Below are 19,096 nucleotides of genomic sequence, written 5' to 3'. Positions count from 1 at the left end.
GCCAACCGGGCACAGAGCTGTGGGTAGGATCACGAGAGAGACCACATGTGGGAGAACTCTGGAAGCCCTGGCGTCTCTTTAGGCTTTTCCTTAGTCTTTCCAGTAACTTCAAAGCTACACAAAAGTCACTAACCTTTCTCCTGCCCTCCTCCACTGAGGGGCTGTCGGGAAGCATCAATTTCAGAAAGTCTTCTTTCGAGAGCACGTGGTGAGTTTCTGAGACGTCATCTCCCACCACTGCCTGCTGCTGAGCTGCGGTGGACAGGAGACCCATCTCACCGTACAGCCTGGTGAAACAAGGCAGAAGGAAACTGAAGACGAGTCGTCAGCTTATCTGTAGAAAGCCTGTAGCCTTGTGAATTAAAATCCGGTCCCCAGCTTCACCCACCACGTTCATTCACACACAGCTCTCCTAAGTTATTGAGCTGCATTTCACTTCTGCTGCATTTCTCCCAGATCCCCACGCCATCTTACATTTGTGAAATGAGTGCAAACTTAGGTTTCTGAATAATGCGGAAACAAATCAGATCCCCAAAGCCCTGGAGGAGAAAACATAGAGCCAACTTTTCAAATAAGGCTGTGTTTTCCCTTTCCTAACCTGTGTCAGAAAACACAGTTTCAATAATTCATCAGAGATTATCCCGTGTTCTTTGAAGGAAGCCTGGTGCTTCTCAGGAGCTTGAGAGAGCCTTTCTCTTGTGGCTGGGCAACCCCACGCACCGTCCACCCTGCAACACGGAGAGCGGGACCCCGGGGAAACTGATGTTGAACAGTAATCCATCCGGGTGCATGCCAAGCATTTTTATTATCAGCCATTTCGCAAAGCCGTTTGGATAAATAAAGCAGCTGTCCCCCTTGATTATCAGTATATAGAAATGTATTTACGGATAACAAAAGACTGTCTAGCTGAATTACTGTTTTCAGTTCTTTTCCAGGGAGAAAACTGGGGAGTCGTTTTTAAAAGGTTTGGTCTGCAAGTGTAATCTGAGCCACGGAACATTCCTGAAGACACGGTGGGTGAAGAACCAGGGGCCGTACTGTCAGCAGAGGCGGACGGGCCGCACGACCTGAAACGTGATGCTCCAGGAACCCACGGCCCAGGGCAGCAGCTTGCAGAGGATGACCTGTGTGTGACTGTCCTGCGTCACCGAGATGACCCCATCTCCCAAGCCAGGCTACTGTGTTGCAGGGTGACGGCTCACTGGGGAATTATCAGGATATGAAACTCACACGAACATGCTCAAAATTAAGAACGATTTATCGGAACTCGCTACGGCTCTTGCTTTGTTCAGGTTTCCCGAACTTTTCGGCTCTGTAAGTAGCAGCGGCGCTGACGACGTGAAAGCGGTGACTGGGGAAGAAGCTTTCAAAACTTTTAAATGTGACTGAAGATGTGGTTGGCTTGGGGGCTAAAAAAGAACCCAAGACCCGGGGGATGGGGGCTCTGCACGGAACGAACCCCCGTGGGAAGACCCACCACGGAGGGTTTGTGATGAGGCCGTCAGACGTGCCCAGCTGTGGGCCCTGAGATTCGGGGGTGGACATGCTCAAGAGCTCCAGGCCCTATCTGCTTTGGGAAAGACGCAGGGAAGAAAAACACAAACCCAGGTCTCGTCAGTAACTGCTGGGATAATAAGGTAATACCGAAAATCACTAATAAAATGCACTATTCCAGTTTCCCTATGTGTTTGAATAAAAATTGCTAGCCTTTTTTCCTGCTAACTTAGTGACTTTATTAAAATTGCCAAATGATACGTCGATAAGTATGCTCCGAGGGTCTACTACGTGCGAGTCACGAGGATGTACAGAGGTGAGCAGGACATGGTACGTGAATATAAAAGCAAGGAACATAAATTTGTTTTAGGGACTTCCCTGGTGGCGCTGTGGTTAAGAATCTGCCTGCCAACGCAGGGAACACGGGTTCGAGCCCTGGTCCGGGAAGATCCCACATGCCTCGGAGCAACTAAGCCCGTGAGCCACAGCTACTGAGCCTGCGCTCTAGAGCCCATGAGCCACAGGTACCGAACCCACGTGCCACAACTACTGAAGCCTGTGCGCCTAGAGCCTGCAAGCCACAACTACTGAGCCCATGAGCTACAACTACTGAAGCCTGTGCGCCTAGAGCCCATGCTCCACAACAAGAGAAGCCACCGCAATGAGAAGCCCGCACACCGCAACTAGAGAAAGCCCGCGTGCAGCAACGAAGACCCAACACAGCCAAAAATAAATAAAATAAATTTATATTAAAAAAAAGAAATTTGTTTTAATGTTATATGAGAACATCAAGGAAAGAGAAGACTTTTAAAGAGAAATATAAATGCCAACATTTAAAGAGCTTTACCAAGATGTTTCTCGATTACTCTTTTTTTAGAAAACCTGTTTCTACTGGGGGGAAAAATACATTAGCTTGGTCCATGCCCCAGATGCCCAAGGTTTGCCTAGAGAAGAGCCCCCCCGGACGCCTTACCCCTGACACTCAGCCACTTCGGGTTCCTCGGGCGGCGGGCTGTCTTCCGATTTCTTCCAGCCGATGACATATTTGTTCACGGCCCCTTGCCGGTGGTAGGCCTTGGACACGGACCCCGGGGCCTGTTGACTGCTGCTGTGAGACACGATGTACACTTTGGACGTATCCAGAGACCCACTACTTTTGGAACCGTGAGCCGAGGGGCTTCCTGAATGGTGTGAACCACTGGGGAGAAAAAGACAGAAGCTGCGATACAATCAGATCTCAGCGGGGCGGGCACGTTGCCAAACTCAGAGCCATCACGCACGACTCCTGTCCTTCTCTGTGAGCAAAATCGGGCAGAGGGGGGCAGACGTGGCCGCCTCTCTGCCACGTGCCTTTGGAACGCCCTGCTTCCCACAGGCCAAGGGTGTTCACGTGCAAAGCCGTACGCCTGTGGCTGGAAGGATGTTCAAAGCAGAGTCAGGGGAAATCTAATAGAAAAATGGGCACCACAGTGATGCCTCAAAAGAAAAGAAACTCAAATGGCGAATAAACATAAGAGGAAGGGCTCAACCTCCGCCATCCCCAGGGAAATGCCAGTGCAAACCACTGCAGAATATCAGGGCACGCTCACCAGACTGGCAAAAATGGGAGCCTCTTAGGAAGAGAGCGCAGTGTTAGCCAGCACCTGGGGCAATGGTCACAAGCCCGGCGTGCTTTTCCAGTTTCCTCATTCAGGCTTGATTAAAAATGTCTTTGACCCCAATAGTAAAATATTTTAAAGTTAAACTCTAAGAACAAATGTATCGAATCCATTTGACCGGCAACGTCGCAAAAACCCGTGTTTAGCAGCAGTAACGTTGTCATAAAGGTTTCCTCTGAAGCAGATCAACATTCTAGAATGTGGGCAATAAGGTTTTCATGAATCCTTTCCTTCTAGACTCACGTTCTTATTTTAGAGTCTCACTGCCAGCTCCCAATCCTTTACCAAGAGTAAACAGTATGATGACATGAATAAGTGTAAACAACAGATAATCACATGAGCCATTTACAGGAGAAGCCAGAACACGGGATTTTTTGTTTTGGTTTTTTGGCAGTTGATTTGTTTCACTTTGCAAAAGCTTGGTTAGGCTCCTATGAATACTGCTTTGTATTCTGAGCTCTTATCTAAGTGCCCTGCCCTCGTAGGAGAAAAAAAAAAACAAACCAACCAAAATGGGTTTGCTGAATTAAAAGCCTGGAGTAGCAGGAGAGCCGGCTAGGCATGTGCTTGTGCCGCTTAATGGGTGGTGATTCCTGCACACCCCTCCCTCCACCCCCGTCCTCCCCTCACACCAGTGCGGCTTGTCTTCAGGAGTCCTAAGTCCCCCTTCCCAGTCCTCAGTGCAATCCCGGAATCGCACCACACACGTAATTGACGCTGGCTCTACTCCTGGATGGCTGTCGGGAGCGTGCGCGTGTGTGGCAGAGCTGGTGGGGATGGTAGTGATGCTCGTGGTGAAAAACCAGAATCAGAGTATTCAGAACGTGCCATAGATGGTCTGGGATCTGCGAACAGTCGGCCGGCTTGTGCCTCCTATTTCCTTAGGCTCCCCAAGGCACTGGGTTACCAACTCAATCAACAAGCATTTATCAACAGTCTTCTTAGACTTCCCTCCTTCACTCAACAAACATTCCAATGCTTGTCAAGTTCAAGGACCTGTATGTACTAAGTGCTGTGGCTACAAAGTGAAGGAGACAGGCCCAGGCTCTCCAGATGAGAGGAGACAGCAGCCTGGGGTGAGGTACACAGTGAGCTCAAACCATGGCAACCAGGGCTGAGCGCTGAGAAGCAGCTAGAACATGGTGGGATACACGAGTGCGTGGGGTGGAGGAGTGACTAGCCAGGATGTTTGGTGCTGATGCCGGCGCCTAAGAGTCTCTCCTGCTCTCCTGTCACAACCGAGACCCTGGGCAGTGGGCCTCAGCTCCGAGCTGACCACACACCCGAAGGCCGACGGTACTCATCATCAAAGGGCATGTGTGTCCCAGTCTGGGTCCTGGCATTTCAGGATCTGCAGAGTCTCAGCACCACTGTGGTAGGGGGGTCCCTTGTGCACTAATGGGCAAAGTTCCTTTTACCTCAACACACTGACCTTTCAAGTCTTATTTTAAATGTAAGCTATTAATAGATAACACTTAAAAATACTTAAATATTTTAAAATTAAAAAAAAAATGACTTTAGAATATTTGGAATCTTATTTTCTCTAGCTCTCCCATATGGGTCAGGGGACAGACAGGAGGAAGTGTTCAAAAGAGTTAATTTAATGATGAATTCCACGTGAGCAAAAGCCTGCAACTGGAGTTGAAATGTGGCTTTAAAGTCACTGTCAACTAAGAAGGGCAAGAAAAAGGCACCTGGATGGGAAAGGAGCCCCTCACTCAGCACACGGCCCTTCTACAACCGCTGTGCACACGTCCGGTGTGAAGGGGTGGAAAGAAGGAACATCGACCAGAAGTGCAATCTAGCAGTTTCCTGTGCTTTCTACGAGTCTGACCCATTACATTAATGAATGCTTAAGGTGTTCCAGAAAATTGACTTCAAATCCCTATAAATATCCTGACTCTATTCATAAAAGAAGGTGCTCTGAAAGCGGTTTCCACTGAAATTTTCCTCAACGGTAATACAAAATTCTGTTTGTGATGCCAATTACATCTCTCTAACAAGGTATCAGGAAATCAACCATTTTACAAAATCTTCTACACTTTGAACAAGACACCAGAAGATTACAAAATCCCAAGATGGTTTTGACAGCCTGGCCAGTTAAAAACTGTCTCTGAAAGTAAGATAGGAATAATTCAGGTAACCAAAGCCACTGATAACACTTAACTGTTATTTTAGTTAGTACTAAACCTATTTAAAGTCCAGTTATTAAAGAGAACTGGTCAAAAGTAATAGGAATCTCTACTTTGAAAACAGTCTCCATATCCTGCACTCCGTCTGCCCAGGGGAAGAAGACAGAGCCTACGGCGGGCGCTCAGGAGGCCCTGTCTGCATTTGCTCCCCCATTTCCCAGGGACACGATCCTCTGATTTTCTTCTGGGGAAGTGGCTCTCTTCCCCAGTGTCCAGCTGCGTGGTTTGGCAGGACTGACCCACCAGGCCCCCAAAGCACAGTGATTAAAGCCAAGAACACGTGAAGAGACCCTGGTGGCAGGGCAGGGGGGGGATGTCTGCAGAAACTTGAAAAGATCCGCACTTTCTTGCTGTGACAGGGGAGCACGAGCACGGGAGGCCTGCAGGTGACACAGCAGGTGACACAGCCATTCTCACTGCTGAGATGTCAGGGCAGTCCTGCCGAGCCCACGGACCGGGGGGACCTGGTCTCAGGTGACATCACGTGAGCTGCTGTGTCAAGCAGAACCTTCAGAGTTCTGGCCTGTGGGGTTACATAAGCCAAAATACTACCTTTGCTGTGTGAGCTAATTCGTGTGCAGCTTTCTTTAACCTGTCACATAAATGCCCTTGAATGACACAAATGATGTAAATGTAAAACACAGATGACGACGTTAGCGCCAGGAAAAGGAGAGCAGAAAGGCGGCGGTGAGCACGTGTGTGCAGGCACCCTCGTGTTTTAGATTTGTGTAAAAAAAATTAAGTTACGTTAATTTTCCGGGACTTAGAAGTTGAAAACTTTTTTTCAAACAAGATCAGACATCACATGACATCCCTCATGAAAATAACAGCACCGCTGTTGAGGTCTCGGCCTCGACTGAGAGGAAAGCCGAAGTGATTCACGTCTCTGCTCTGTGGTCACAGCTACTCTCCCTTCTGCCCGTCGGTTCGTCCCTCCCGGCTCAGCAGTGGCCGCGTGAGGACGGGGAGAAGGTCAGGGGGCAGCGGGCTCGGCCTGGGTGAAGGGGGTCGAGGAGCACAGAGGCTGGCGCTGGGAACCCCACGGCCAGCCTCAAGCACCATCGCTGGAGAAGTTCTCCCGCCACGGCCTCAGGTACCTGGAAGGATGGTTCCCATCAGTGTTCACCTGACTGCCCTCCAGCAGCTAGAAGAGTTCTGGGGAAAAGTCAGACAGTAACTCAGAGCTGAAGGTAGGGAAGGCCTTGGAGACAGGAAGGAAAAGGAGAGCGGCCGTCAGTGTGCAGTAAATTCTACGCACGGCCAAACCTGAATGAAAGCGTTTCTTTACCTGGTCTTTGAAGGGAGGAATCACCAATTATGAGTTTTAAAGTCACTGTACAGACATATGTCAAATAGGAGTTTAAAACTACTCATAACTGGGGAGGGTGGGAGGGAGGGAGGGAGATGCGGGAGGGAGGAGATATGGGAACGTGTGTATATGTGTAGCTGATTCACTTTGTTATAAAGCAGAAACTAACACACCACTGTGAAGCAATTATACTTCAATAAAGATGTTAAAAAAAAAACTACTCATAACTATATACTGCACATTTGTAGTTAGAATACAATTCCTTTAAACTTAGCTAGTCTTTTTTTTTTAAATTGGACTGTCAATGTGAACATACTTCCACTGGTACACACTCGTGAGAGGGGGCCCGCGGACCAGGGGAGAGCGGGGCACGGGCCCTCAGAGGGACGACGAGAGGCCACCCCCTGCCCCCTGTCACTGTCTACTATCACCTGAGCGCTGGCCAGCTTGCCATCTCCTGAAAATCAGGGACAACGGATTGAACTGAGAGAGAGAGATGAGTGGTCTGCTGAGGGCCATGAGCATCTCTGTTTAGTTTTCTCTCAACTTTCAAGAGAAAGGAAGATAGAATCACAAACGTATGCGTGCGCACATTTCAAAGGAGACTCTGGAAGCAAGCGTTTCCTCTGAAGTCAGGCCGTGTGGCACACGGGTGACAATGACCTCAGGCGTCTGCTGGTCCTACTTCGGGCCCCTCTCCCGCCCCAGCGCAGGCGACGGCGCCCAGGGTGCCCGGGGCGGGCGCCGCTGGCGGCGCGGGGACTTACCTGGAGTGGGAGGAGATCTCGCTGAGGTCGCCCAGGCTGCCGTCCGCGGCGTGGCCGGCGGAGATGCCGGGCGCGTAGCCGTGGACCGCGTACATCTTGGCCTGCTCGTCGTCGGGCCCCGGGATGTCCGAGTCAGCCCACTGGTCCGCCTGCCCGTGGACCAGGGACCTGCTGCCCGCCAGGTGCACGGGGCCGAGGACCGCGGCGGGCACGCACGGGGCCGTGTCGATGCCACTGTCCGTGGAGGCGCCCTTGACGTACGTCAGCCCCGGCAACTCGGGGTCCATCAGGTCCCCGGACCCAAAGTGCTTGTCGTCGCTGTTGCCAGAGGTGTCGCTGGAGAGCGTGTTGCTGCTGGAATGGCTGGGGCAGCTTTTCTCTCCGACCTTGAGAAGAAAGAGAAACGGGAAGGCTTCCAACAAATCCCGCGCTTTGCTTCTTCACGAAGAGGTCATTCCCCCCCAGACTCAGGAAGCCACAAACCAGACGATTTCACCCGAACCCTTTCTGCTCGCTTGTCAGTGCGAGGCAAGGAAAGAACTTCCTTTTAAAAAATACCCTGGTTTCATGCAAAAGTCCCCCTGAGTCATAATTCCTCCCATCATTTATCTTAACCTAAATGGGTATCTTTTCAAGTCTCTGTTCAATTACTTGTGCATGAAGTGCGAACGTTATTGCCAGGGTGTCACTAACCAGAAAGTAATCAACGAAGGTTACAGAAGCTGAGAAAGCACGTGGGGAATCAATAAAAGGAGGAGAGCAGCCTTTCCTCCAGAAGTTGCTCCTACGATGAATGACAGGGCCAGCCCTGCGTTTGGGGCTGAAGACCCAGGTGTGAATCACAGCGACGGGGCTTTGGACAGCCACTCGATCCCTCCCTGGGCTTATTACTCTAAGCCCAGCGATCGCTGAGTGGACCCAACCAGCTCTCACGTGCAGAAGCACAGTGTAAGCGCGAGCCAGATGCCCCAGAGCCCAGGTCAGGGCAGCCCCGGGGGGCTGACGAGATGGGGGGCTCTCGGGAGTGCTCTGAGGTCCCTGGAAGACGAAGCCAAGAGAACAGGGCAAATGTCCCCGTCTGAGGATGTCCTGGTACAGACACGTCCCCTCTCCTCAGGCTGGGAAAACTAACGAGGCCCAAATCGTCAGCAAAAGGCTGTGGAGTCGTGAGACCCAGCCGAGCCCCGATCTCTTTTCAAGTGGTTTGGCCTTTCCCTCCTTCCTATCACATCCTTAAGCAACTCCCCTTGCCCTTTGCTATCACACATGGATCTTCCGTGCAGGTGGCACTGATTGGCTCCATGAGGCTGGCTCGAGACGAGGTGGGGATACAGCTGAGAGACGGAGGCCACATGTTCGCAGGTAACACTCGGCTGGCTCTACAGCTGGCCAGTGACGCGCGGAGGAGGAGGAAAGGAACAGCTCAGGTCAAGGCCTGATCAAACGCCCACAGATTCCGAAAAACCAGCTACTTTATAAGGTTGGCTTCACTTGGCAACAACTACAGTTCCTGTTTTCACGTTTAACTGGAAGTTTTATTTCATTGAGCTACAGTCACCGACATGGCCCACTTTTTCATTTTTGCGGAAGGTAAACAAAACCACGCGGGCACTGTGGGAACACCGGCTGCCTGGGGCTGGTATGACTGTGTACCATCTGCAGCTGTCCACTGAGCCCCAGGCAGAGTGTCGCCCACCACACACCCCGCTTCACAGGTTCCGCTTCTGTGCTGTGCCCACAAGTGGGTAAGAGTTAACAGATTAAAAATACCAAGGATCAAAGGCTGAGGCTACAATCTTGTCTCTGCCAATAATTTACGGTATGACCTTTCTTCGTGGTTCTTTATAAATCAAGGAGGAAAAAAAAAAAAACCAAAACCCTTAACTTTTCATTTAGCTTTTTTTTTTCCCCTCCACCCAAGAGCCTTGTGAGGTAAATGACACCACTGAGAATCCCTGGCAGCAGTGGTAATAAATCGCGTGTGCTGAGATGGTCAGAAGGGCTGACGCAGCGTTAGTTCACGAGGAAAGGACTCACGTGAGAAAGCTTATTGGGGGAATCCTTGCAGCCTCCATTGTTCTGCAGGCCTCTTTCTTTATAGGAGCTCAGGACTTTGGAAGGCGGGCCGTGCCATTTGGCTTCTGTCACAAAGAGAGAGAAGACTTAACATTTCATGTCTAGTGTTAACGAAGGAGCGAAGAAACGCAGGAGCCGAACAAAGGGTTCAGTGACCGCGAAGAGGACTGCGGTTCCAGGACCTTCTGCCGGTCCTGCCGATGGAGACACCCCTGGAGCAGGCAGAACTGCCCACAACGCTCACGGTCCATTCCCCAGGCGCCACAGTCACCACCCGCCGTGACCACGTCCCGGACGACGTCGCGAGGTCCAGCGGCCAACTCGCACAGGGCAGGATGCAGCTGACCAGATGTGCACGGGTGAACGAACGAGTGATGGGGGAGGGAGGGGGCAGGAGGGAGGGGCGCCTCGGGGCAGGGGTCCTTGTTACCGGGGTGTCTGCTTCCTTCCATGGCGTCCTCCCGCTCCCTGGCCCCTTCACATTCCAAAGGGCCGGAGCCTTGGTGCTCAAGCAGCAGGGGAGACTGGCACCTGGAAAGAACACAGAGCTGAGCCTGCCTCGCACCCCCATCATCCCCCCACTGTCCCGTGTGTGTGCTGGCTCCCCGAGGGGCAATCCCAGGGACCCCTAAACAGAGGCTGGCATTTCCATCTGGCAGATGGAAATGCAGTGTCTGCCAGCCCAGCCCTGCCTGAGAGACTTAGAGCATCCGGAACTGGGGGCTCTCGTTTCACCACTGGGTCCATAGAGGCACTTGCATGACACTGTTTACAGATAAAGGAGGTGGCCGACGCCAGGGGATGGAAGGACTGTCTGGGGTCAGACGGCTCGTCCCTGATGGGCTGAGGATGGGCTCACTGCTTTTGCTGTCACTGTTTCTCTTGTGCACTGATACTTTTTTATATCAAAGTTTTTAAGGAAAAAGAAAATCAGGTTGATTGGCGCTAGACTACATCCAGGTAGACTTTGTTTTATGAAAACCCCCAAATAGGACAATTCACTCTTCCAAAAGAAACTGCATTAAACTTATTCACGTTACAAAGGGGCACTTACTTACAGAATCCCAGTTACAGACCCCGGTTTGCAGAAAAAGCCAGACGTGGTCTTTCCATTGACAGAAAAGACTCCCCTCTACTTTAAAAATGCAACTCAACGGAGAAACATTTCTTGAAGTACCACTTTTAAGAACCCCCTCTAGGATCTAAGGTAGGGAATGCATGGAACTTGGACTGCAAAGCTCTACTTCTCAGCCCAAACCAGAAGGAAGGAGCGTGCCGGGGAGAGACGTATCCCTGGGCATGTGCGAGAACAGTAATAGAAGGTTCTCTGGTGCGGTGAAAGCCTCCCCGGCTGACCTGGCGATTCTCTTGTCTAATCAGTGCAGCCAGCAACTTTGAGCAGCAGAGACAACACTGGGTCCCAGCAGCACACAGAAACACTGCTGCCGTGAGCCAGGCCCGCATCTCCACGGGAAAGCACACCGGCCCCTGCTGTTTCCCCTGTATCAGTGACTGTATCAGTCAATTCTGTGTCCTGTGCACAGGTGCCCTCAGGGTCCTAGATGCTGCTTACACACTACAAGGGACCTGTTAAATCTGCCTTCTCTGATTCTGGGCTGGGTTTGGGAGAGAAAACACTTTCAAGAGAGGCTGTGAATTTACTCCTCGTCAGCAGTTCAAGTGAAGGGAAACTCCCAAGGGCCATCGCCCACAGGGTCTCCAAATCCTTAATTTTCACATGTTCAGAAAGACTCTCCCTTATTTAAAAAAAAAAAAAAAATCAGAGAAGCTCAGAATACAGGCAAATGAGTGCCACCTCCATAGAAATGATCAGCTATCCAGCCTGGATACACTCGTCCTATCAAAGGCCTGTCCTCATTTCTCTGTCCCCCAGTGGCCTCGTGCACAGTAAGCGCTTCTGAATGCGCCCCGCAAACAAGTCCCCCCCAAGGGGCCCGCAGAAAGGTGAAAATGAGCGGTACCCGTCGTATCCAACTTGCGGTCTCCAGGGTCCGCTCCCGCCGGGTCCGGGATCGCTGGAGGAGGACTGGTTGCTGGGTGAACTTCTGAAAGGTTGACTAGAATCAGTAACCGGGCCCTGAGGGGTCTGTGGGCTGCCAACATCCTGACCTGGCTTGTTTTGTTTTACAAATGAATTCATTTTTCAGTGATGAAGAAAAGGAGAAACAGGCATCGCAATCGTGGACAAATAAACTAAGAACTGGTGATGCCATGAGATTTCAGGTGGTTTACGGTTGGTAATTTATTATAAGAAAGAGATGTGGCAGAAACAAGGCTTCGCCATCTAAAGATTTAAAGCACAGCTAATGACGCCAGTGAAACACGTGGATCCCCCAAGAACATAGAATTATGAAAACATCACTACTACTTGGTCTGTGAAACTTAATGCAAGGCATGTTGTGGTTCTATATTTAAAATCCATACAGAGAGAAAACCCTAAATTTGGCAAAGCCATTTATTTCCACACATTGATTGAATGCCATCCTATTTATTTCAGACACACAAAAATGAATGATACTCGTGAGAATTCACTTGATGAAGATGTGCTCGCCAACTTTCCCTGTTGCTATTAGAACCCTTCCTTATAATTTACTAAATTCTATGTTAATAAGGGACGTTCTGCAGACCCCTTCCCTTCCAGATGTCACCCTTTCCACCTGGGCTATGTACTATGTGCATTTCTCTGAATATGGGAAGTTTATCAACTCAGCAGACCTTTGAGAAGGGAGAGCGAGAGCCCAGATGACTTAGTGTCAAGTTAAAGTAACACCGTTCCTGCACTCGTTCGTAGAATGGAGGAAGCAGAGGAAGACCACATGTTTTCATCTTAGCAATCATTATTAATACCTATATAGGCTTCCTATGTGCCAGGAATGGTTCTAAGCAGTTTACCTCTCTTGGTTGACTCAATTGTCCTAATGCCCCGTGGAGGTCTCTATTATTGCTAAATTGATTTTTCAGATGAGGAAACTGGAGACTGGGAGAGGCCGAGTAACAGGCCAAGGTGATGACCCGTCAAGCAAACAGCCTGGCCCAGCGTCTGCTTACAGCATACGCTCTATTAGACGAGAGCCTGACAAGACATTTGGAGGAAACTCATGGTGTCTCCACGGCCCATAAGTTATGTGAAAGTTAAAACAAAAGGAGTAGGAATCAACAACCACAACAAAACAAATTTACTACATCGTTCACTTAAAACTACCTTTGCGAATTACGTAACCCCCCAAAAATTCTCACCAGCTTCTAATGCTGTTGGATTTAACTTTTAAACGAGTGCATTCTCTCAGGGAAAAACTTAATTTAAAACTCAACTCCCTTTGCTTAAAATGGGAGAGAAAAACAAAGAGATGCTAATGATCCTAGGACCTCTGAAAATACTACGCCCACGAGAGTGATGGGATTTCATCACTGATTTTGCAGCTTTGTTTTCTTTATACTCATACCCTTCATATTTATCTAGAGGCTCCTGCAAAATGGTTTCTCGGATATCTTTCCCGAGATGGTTTGGAGAGCGAGTTGATAGGAGGATTGCGGTGGAGAGGGATGGCCGTGGCCCTGGAGGGCAGCGTCCGTGGGGAGGACCTAAATGCCATCAGCATCATCGCTGGGCCAGGACCCCAAGCACCCCAGCATCTGGGGCCCGCCTGGCCACCCTTCCTGCCCACTTGGTCAGAACAAGCTAACTCAGAAATGATTAAGCCACAAAAAAGTCCCCCTGACCCTCTGAAGTTCTAGCTGCAAGAGCTTCCCAAGGGCTGCCCTTGAGCAAACGGTACCAGCCTTACCTGGTGCCGTCGGGCAGCTTCCGGTCAAAGGAGGTGCTGCGTGGGAGCAGCGGTTGGCACTGCAGCCTGTCAGGCGTGCCGGGCACCGGGGAGGCCCTGGGCAGGGGCTGCAGGGCGGGCGTGGGCACTCGGTGCCACGTGGTGTTCCTCCGGAAGGGGGTCTTGTACTCACAGGGGGTGCCCTCGCTGTCGAGCTTGTACTCCACCATGGGGATCCGGCAGAGCTCCGAACACCCTCTGTGGAGCCAAGAAGAGATGGTCGGGGGGTGCCCAGCGCTGAGCCCTCAGCACCGTCACTCGCAACTGCACACGTGCTTCTGGGGGCGCACAGACAGCGACGAGAGCCATCACCCTCAGGAGCAGCCCTGGCGACCGTGACCTTGTCTGTTCATCCCCCAGCACGGGTCAGGAGGAGTCAGTCTCACGCCTGTGGCTCTGATTAACCGACAGATACACCTGTCAGGTGTTTCATTCATAGGCTCTGTCTCTCCAGGTAGTCTGCAAACTTCGTGGACACACTGCCATATACCTTTAACCACTTTGCATACATTGAATCATCTGCATTGAACATGGGTGATAAATAAACTTTCATCGATTAAAAACGCCTCATATATAATCTGAAAGGATATTTGAAAGTACAGTTATATCATCGGGAATCAGAGTCAGATGTTATACCAAGTCTGAGAAAAGTGAAAAACGAACTTAGCAAAAGCTGTCACAGTCAAGGGAAAAGCCTGAGTGTCCATCCTGTCAAGGTCACGTGTGGTCTTAGTTACACGGTCACTCCCACGGGTCCTCACAAGGTCATCTCCTGCGGGCTCAAATGATCAGTCAGGGATGTAAGACCGTTTAGCCTGAAAAATGTGACCTCAGACATCCCTCAAGTTACACCGTGCACATAGTACTACTGACTTGACCAAAGTGACCTGCAAAGCCAATTGGTGCTGTTTGGCCAGGACACAGGAAGACTTGGTAAGTCTCAAATTTGAGTGTCAAGGTAAATCATCCCAAGTTACCACATGAATGAAGCCATGCCTCTCCCTAGACGTTCCGGAGTCAGCAGAAAAACTTTCTCATATTCACTCTAAGAAATCTATCAGGGTAATAAGGTATCACTCTTTAAACAGGAGACTTCCATCCTCAAGATGGTGGAGTAAAACTTTTCAGAATCATTACAAAAGAACAAAGAGAACAAAAAACAAAAACAAAGTGGACCATCAACAAAACGTGGAGACACCAAAACACAGTATATAAAGATGGAAGGCAATATCGAGACTGGAAAATCTATAGAGAAGGACAGTAGATAAGCTGTCCCCTAGGATTGGGGATGGGAATAGAGAGTGTCTCTAAATCAGAACAAGGTTTCTTTTTCAGATGATTAGGATTTTCTAAAATTAGAATGGGGTGATGGTTGCACAACTCTGAAAATATTCTAAAAATGGGTAAATGCTATGGTGTGTTAATTAGATTTTAATAAATATGATGAATTAAAAAAAAAAAGAAAAAAGATGGAAGGCAAATGGGAGAACGTCAATGGTGGATCAGAGAAAGGCAAACCCAAGCGTGTGCAGAGGGAAAGACAAAGAGAAACACGACCATCCCCTTGCACACTTGAACAGGTGCAGGAACAGAGATGCCACAGAGAGCGGAAGGGGAAGGGAAGGAGTGAGCAGAGAAAAGTGTGACCCTGGGGTCCAGGCAGCACTGGGCCCCGTCTGGCAATACCCACCCCCACCTCTAGAGGGCAGGAGCAACGGTCTCGGGAACCCAACCTGAAAGGAGGGACTCAAGCTCACGAGGTACCCAGAAGAGCACAGCTGATAACAAAAGGTGAAGTAAAAGCTTCACTGAAAACAAGACCCCAAGTTGCTCCTCCTTCCTCCAAACCCAGCTTCAGGGTCACGCCTCAAAGAACAGGGATCTTTCTCCAGAGTAAAGACAAGCAGGTGTACACCACCTGATCACCCTGCCATGAGGCTCACCACCCTCAGAGAAAGAGAAGGAACTTTTGAAATTTAAAAAGAGGATGGCTAAAATTCAAAATAAAAAATCCAGTTAAGACAGGTGGAAGGTACACTGAGGGACTCTCCCAAAACGTTACAGGAGAGCAAATGCAAGAAAATTCAAGTTCAATCCCAGAAGTCTAACATCCACCTAACAGAGAAAGAGAAGAGAGAGAAAATAGTGGGAAGAAATGATTAAGAAATAATACAAGAAAATTTCCAGAAATAGAAGATAGGTAAAACCAGATTTGACGGTCTCTAGTAGAATGAATGAAAAAAAGGTCCGTATCAAGACGTATTATTGTGGAATTCAGAGTCCTGGGTTAAAGCAGAGACCCTAAGTGTCTGGTGCAGGGCCCACACAAAGGCCTGGGTCACTGAATGGTCCATTCTTCTCAACAGCAACGCTGGGTGAAAAGTTCTCACCTGTCAAATCAACAGTACTTGGAGCTTGGGACGGAGAGAAGGGATAGAAACCAAAAACAATGCTCTGCTTTTTGACTTGGGAAACCAAATGGATGGTGGTACCACCCTTTGAGAATAGAAGAAATGAACTGAATAAAGCATCCTAAGGAGATACGTATGCCTGTTACACAGAATGGGGCAGGGATTATCTCTTTACCAGTAAACTTGACTTCCTATCGTTTATTTTAACTCTCCTTCCCCCAAAGCAAAATTCACCTCTCTTTACCTAAGCAAGTTTAAATTACTCTTGATTTACTGAATGTGCTAAGTTACTGGTCAAATTTAATAAGTCGAGATTTACACTGGATTGCATTTTTTAAAATAAAATGCCAAGACGCTACAATTTTTTGCGCACGGACTTATATTGTTTCCAAGTGTTTTTCTATTTAACTAGATACCACATCCCCTGGGACTACTGACTCGGGCATATGGCCAGTGACGTAATCAGAAATCATAAAGGTGGGATATTAGTATACATCAAAACATCAAGAAAACTGACTCTTGTAATCCCCCGGAACCAATGTTGTAAGCAAGTCACTGGATGTTCAGGTGAACCTCAGGCTTCGGTGTGTCAAAGGCTGAAGCTGTCTGAATCGTCCAAGTCAAGGAATCTCTAACAGAGACCAACCAAAGTGACAGGTCCCGGAGTTATGTTTTGAATGAAAGGCACGTGAACCTTGAATCCTAGGGACTAAAGGGCATCTTGCATTTCCAGTGTTTGTTTGGGTTCCCAGTTGATTGGGTTTGGTTTGAAAAGAAAGAATGAGGGGCTTCCCTGGTGGTGCAGTGATTAAGAATCCGCCTGCCAATGCAGGGGACACGGGTTCGAGCCCTGGTCCGGGAAGATCCCACATGCTGTGGAGCAACTGGGCCCGTGCGCCACAACTACTGTGCCTGTGCTCTAGAGCCCATGAGCCACAACTACTGAAGCCCGCGTGCCTAGAGCCCGTGCTCTGCAATAAGAGAAGCCACCGCAATGAGAAGCCCACATGCCACAACGAAAAGTAGCCCCCACGTAGCAACGAAGACCCAACGCGGCCAAAAATAAAAATAAATAAGACAAATAAATTTATTTAAAAAATTAAAAAAAAAAAATTAAAAGAAAATGAGAAAAGAGAAGACAGATGGCTGGGTAGTACGGTGTCTTTAATTCATGCTCATAGATTGTAGTCTTCAGTAAGATGCTGTAATTTAGCTTAAATCTTGGATGAAAAAAATGTTATATAAATGCATAATCATGACTAATATTTGAGAGACCGCTGACAAAAACTTGTGCCATGCATTAGGTTGAAGAGAGAATCTGGGTTGAATATTTCATTTCCAACCTCTTGCACAAGGTCATATGTAAATGATCTTTTAATACTAAACATGGGCATTCTTTTGCCCTAATAAAAATCAGCTTATAGAATATCTTTATTTTAAAATCAAAATTAATTCTGTTATGACACTTTTACAGTAACTACTCTTACAAAAGAGATTTTTGCTTTGTTTACTTCTATGACCAAGACATCCAATAAACATCGCTAATTATAACATATCATCAAACCTAGTCAAACTCAGCTCTGCTCCAGAAGTATGAGGAAGTCCTTGAAGGAGACATATGGAAATTCAACCAATTTTTAGGGAAATGGGAAGAGGTGTAGAATAAGAATTACAAATCAGTCTGCAGAGGCGCTCACGCTGCAGCAGGGGCCAGGAACTGCACCTGCCCGTGAGCACACTTCTCTCTCCCCCTTGGGGGGCCGGAGCACAGGACGCCAGGCAAGATCTCAGCTCATCTGAGCATCCAACCTGGCACTTCTGTGAAGGGCACACGGCACACATTTCTGGGAAGTAAAGGCCAATTCAAACCCAAACTGACCAAGTGCAAAAAAGACCCAGCACAAGAAGTCATTTCCGAACAAGTGAGCTGCTAATCTTGTGTGCAACTGAACCATTTTTTGAAGAAAAGACTTAGGTCTTTTGCTTTCCCGCATTCGTGTAGAAATCCAGACCTCACTGATAAATGTGCTCCATCACCTTTCAACATACCAAATCGAGTCAATGGATGTGAGTGGCATTTCTAGCTTCTGGCACCGTTTTTACGGTGTTCTTGCCAAAAGGAGGCACTCAAAGACTTAGCTAAGGCTGGGGGATCACTAACACGTGGGCAGTTACACGACTTCCTCTTTGCTCAATAACAAACATCATCTACTTACGCTGCAGATTACCATGCTAGGTAGAGATCAATACAAACTCAGCTTCGGGGATCAAAATAAACGTAATTTTTAACATTGCTTGTCTAGCCAGTAACTTTTCTGAAGCTAATAATCTCTCTCAGTCATCTATCCTGGAAGGGAAAACATTCTGGAGACCAAGAACATCATAAAAAAACGTGCCGGTTAAAAATGTGACACTACAAAACTGTAAGAATAACAAGTGGTTCCGTGAGTGGCAGTCCTCAGAGGATCTTACGTTTGACTGCTTTAATCTGACAAACAATCCCGTTGTCCTTCTAAACCTGGCATTGTGGACTCCGCAGGATGGCTTATTCCTGTACGAGGGACACTCAGTGACTTCCTCACATCCACACGCATCTGTGTTCTCCTCTGCTTCCGGAAGCTCCCGAGACCAGGGTTTCCCACCTGTAGATTTCTAGTTTGTGGCTGCTTCCACATCCCAGCTTCTGGGCACGGCCAGCGCAAAGGTGGTGTCCTCTCTATTCACAGCCAACAGGCACCCACGCTCACTGCCCAGCACTGTAGCTACAGACGCACAACTTCAGGGACACCAGCAAAGGTCCCCAAGATGGCATCATTCCTTTCAAATGACACCTCCAGTTTCCCAGAAGCACCCTCCATTCAGCATCAATAAATGGGCTCTTGAAGCAGAATCACTGCTGGCCAAGTTGCGGACTCAGTTCTTTAAAGGAGCCATTCAACCTCAGCAGCCTGACCATCAGGACCATCACTGTCTGAGCCCAGCCAAGCTGCAGAGTGTTCTCTATTCACTCCCAGCAGGAACTCTCTACAGCAATCAAACTGTTCTCCACTGAAGAGAGAAGTCTATGCCCTGGGCTCAAAACCCAGACCTGCCAATGTGTAGCTCAGAAATGGGACAATCTCTTTGGACCCACGTTTCTCCTCCTGCAAGCAGAATAGTGACAGCAGAGGGTGTGTCAAGATTAAATTATACGAAGTATGCAAGCTTCCCAAAGCAACAGCTTCAAGGAAAGAAGTTAGTTTCAAACGGATACTATTAATTTTTGCTTCTATAGAGACAGTCAATATAAAACAACAAAAGATCCATACACTTTCCTGAAAGTTCTTTCTAGATAATATATATTT

The 19,096-nt window shown here is 48.6% G+C and overlaps 1 protein-coding gene across 7 annotated transcripts in view; it reads right to left on the bottom strand.

Moving 5' to 3' along the window:
* The window catches only part of SIPA1L2 (signal induced proliferation associated 1 like 2), a 219,495-nt gene that overhangs the window by 27,619 nt on the left and 172,780 nt on the right, over positions 1-19,096 (bottom strand). For all 7 annotated transcript variants that reach the window (XM_036828105.1, XM_036828106.1, XM_036828104.1 and 4 more), the window contains 7 exons: positions 13,303-13,539; positions 11,479-11,562; positions 9,927-10,027; positions 9,458-9,561; positions 7,421-7,806; positions 2,468-2,692; positions 134-287 (listed from right to left, as the gene is read on the bottom strand). In XM_036828105.1, the coding sequence (XP_036684000.1) occupies positions 134-287; positions 2,468-2,692; positions 7,421-7,806; positions 9,458-9,561; positions 9,927-10,027; positions 11,479-11,562; positions 13,303-13,539 (1,291 nt within the window). The remainder of the gene's footprint in view (positions 1-133; positions 288-2,467; positions 2,693-7,420; positions 7,807-9,457; positions 9,562-9,926; positions 10,028-11,478; positions 11,563-13,302; positions 13,540-19,096) is intronic.

This window comes from Balaenoptera musculus, chromosome 16 (genome assembly GCF_009873245.2).
Source record: "Balaenoptera musculus isolate JJ_BM4_2016_0621 chromosome 16, mBalMus1.pri.v3, whole genome shotgun sequence".
In the NCBI taxonomy this organism is placed as follows: Eukaryota; Metazoa; Chordata; class Mammalia; order Artiodactyla; family Balaenopteridae; genus Balaenoptera; species Balaenoptera musculus.
This window is presented reverse-complemented; position numbering and strand designations above follow the sequence as displayed.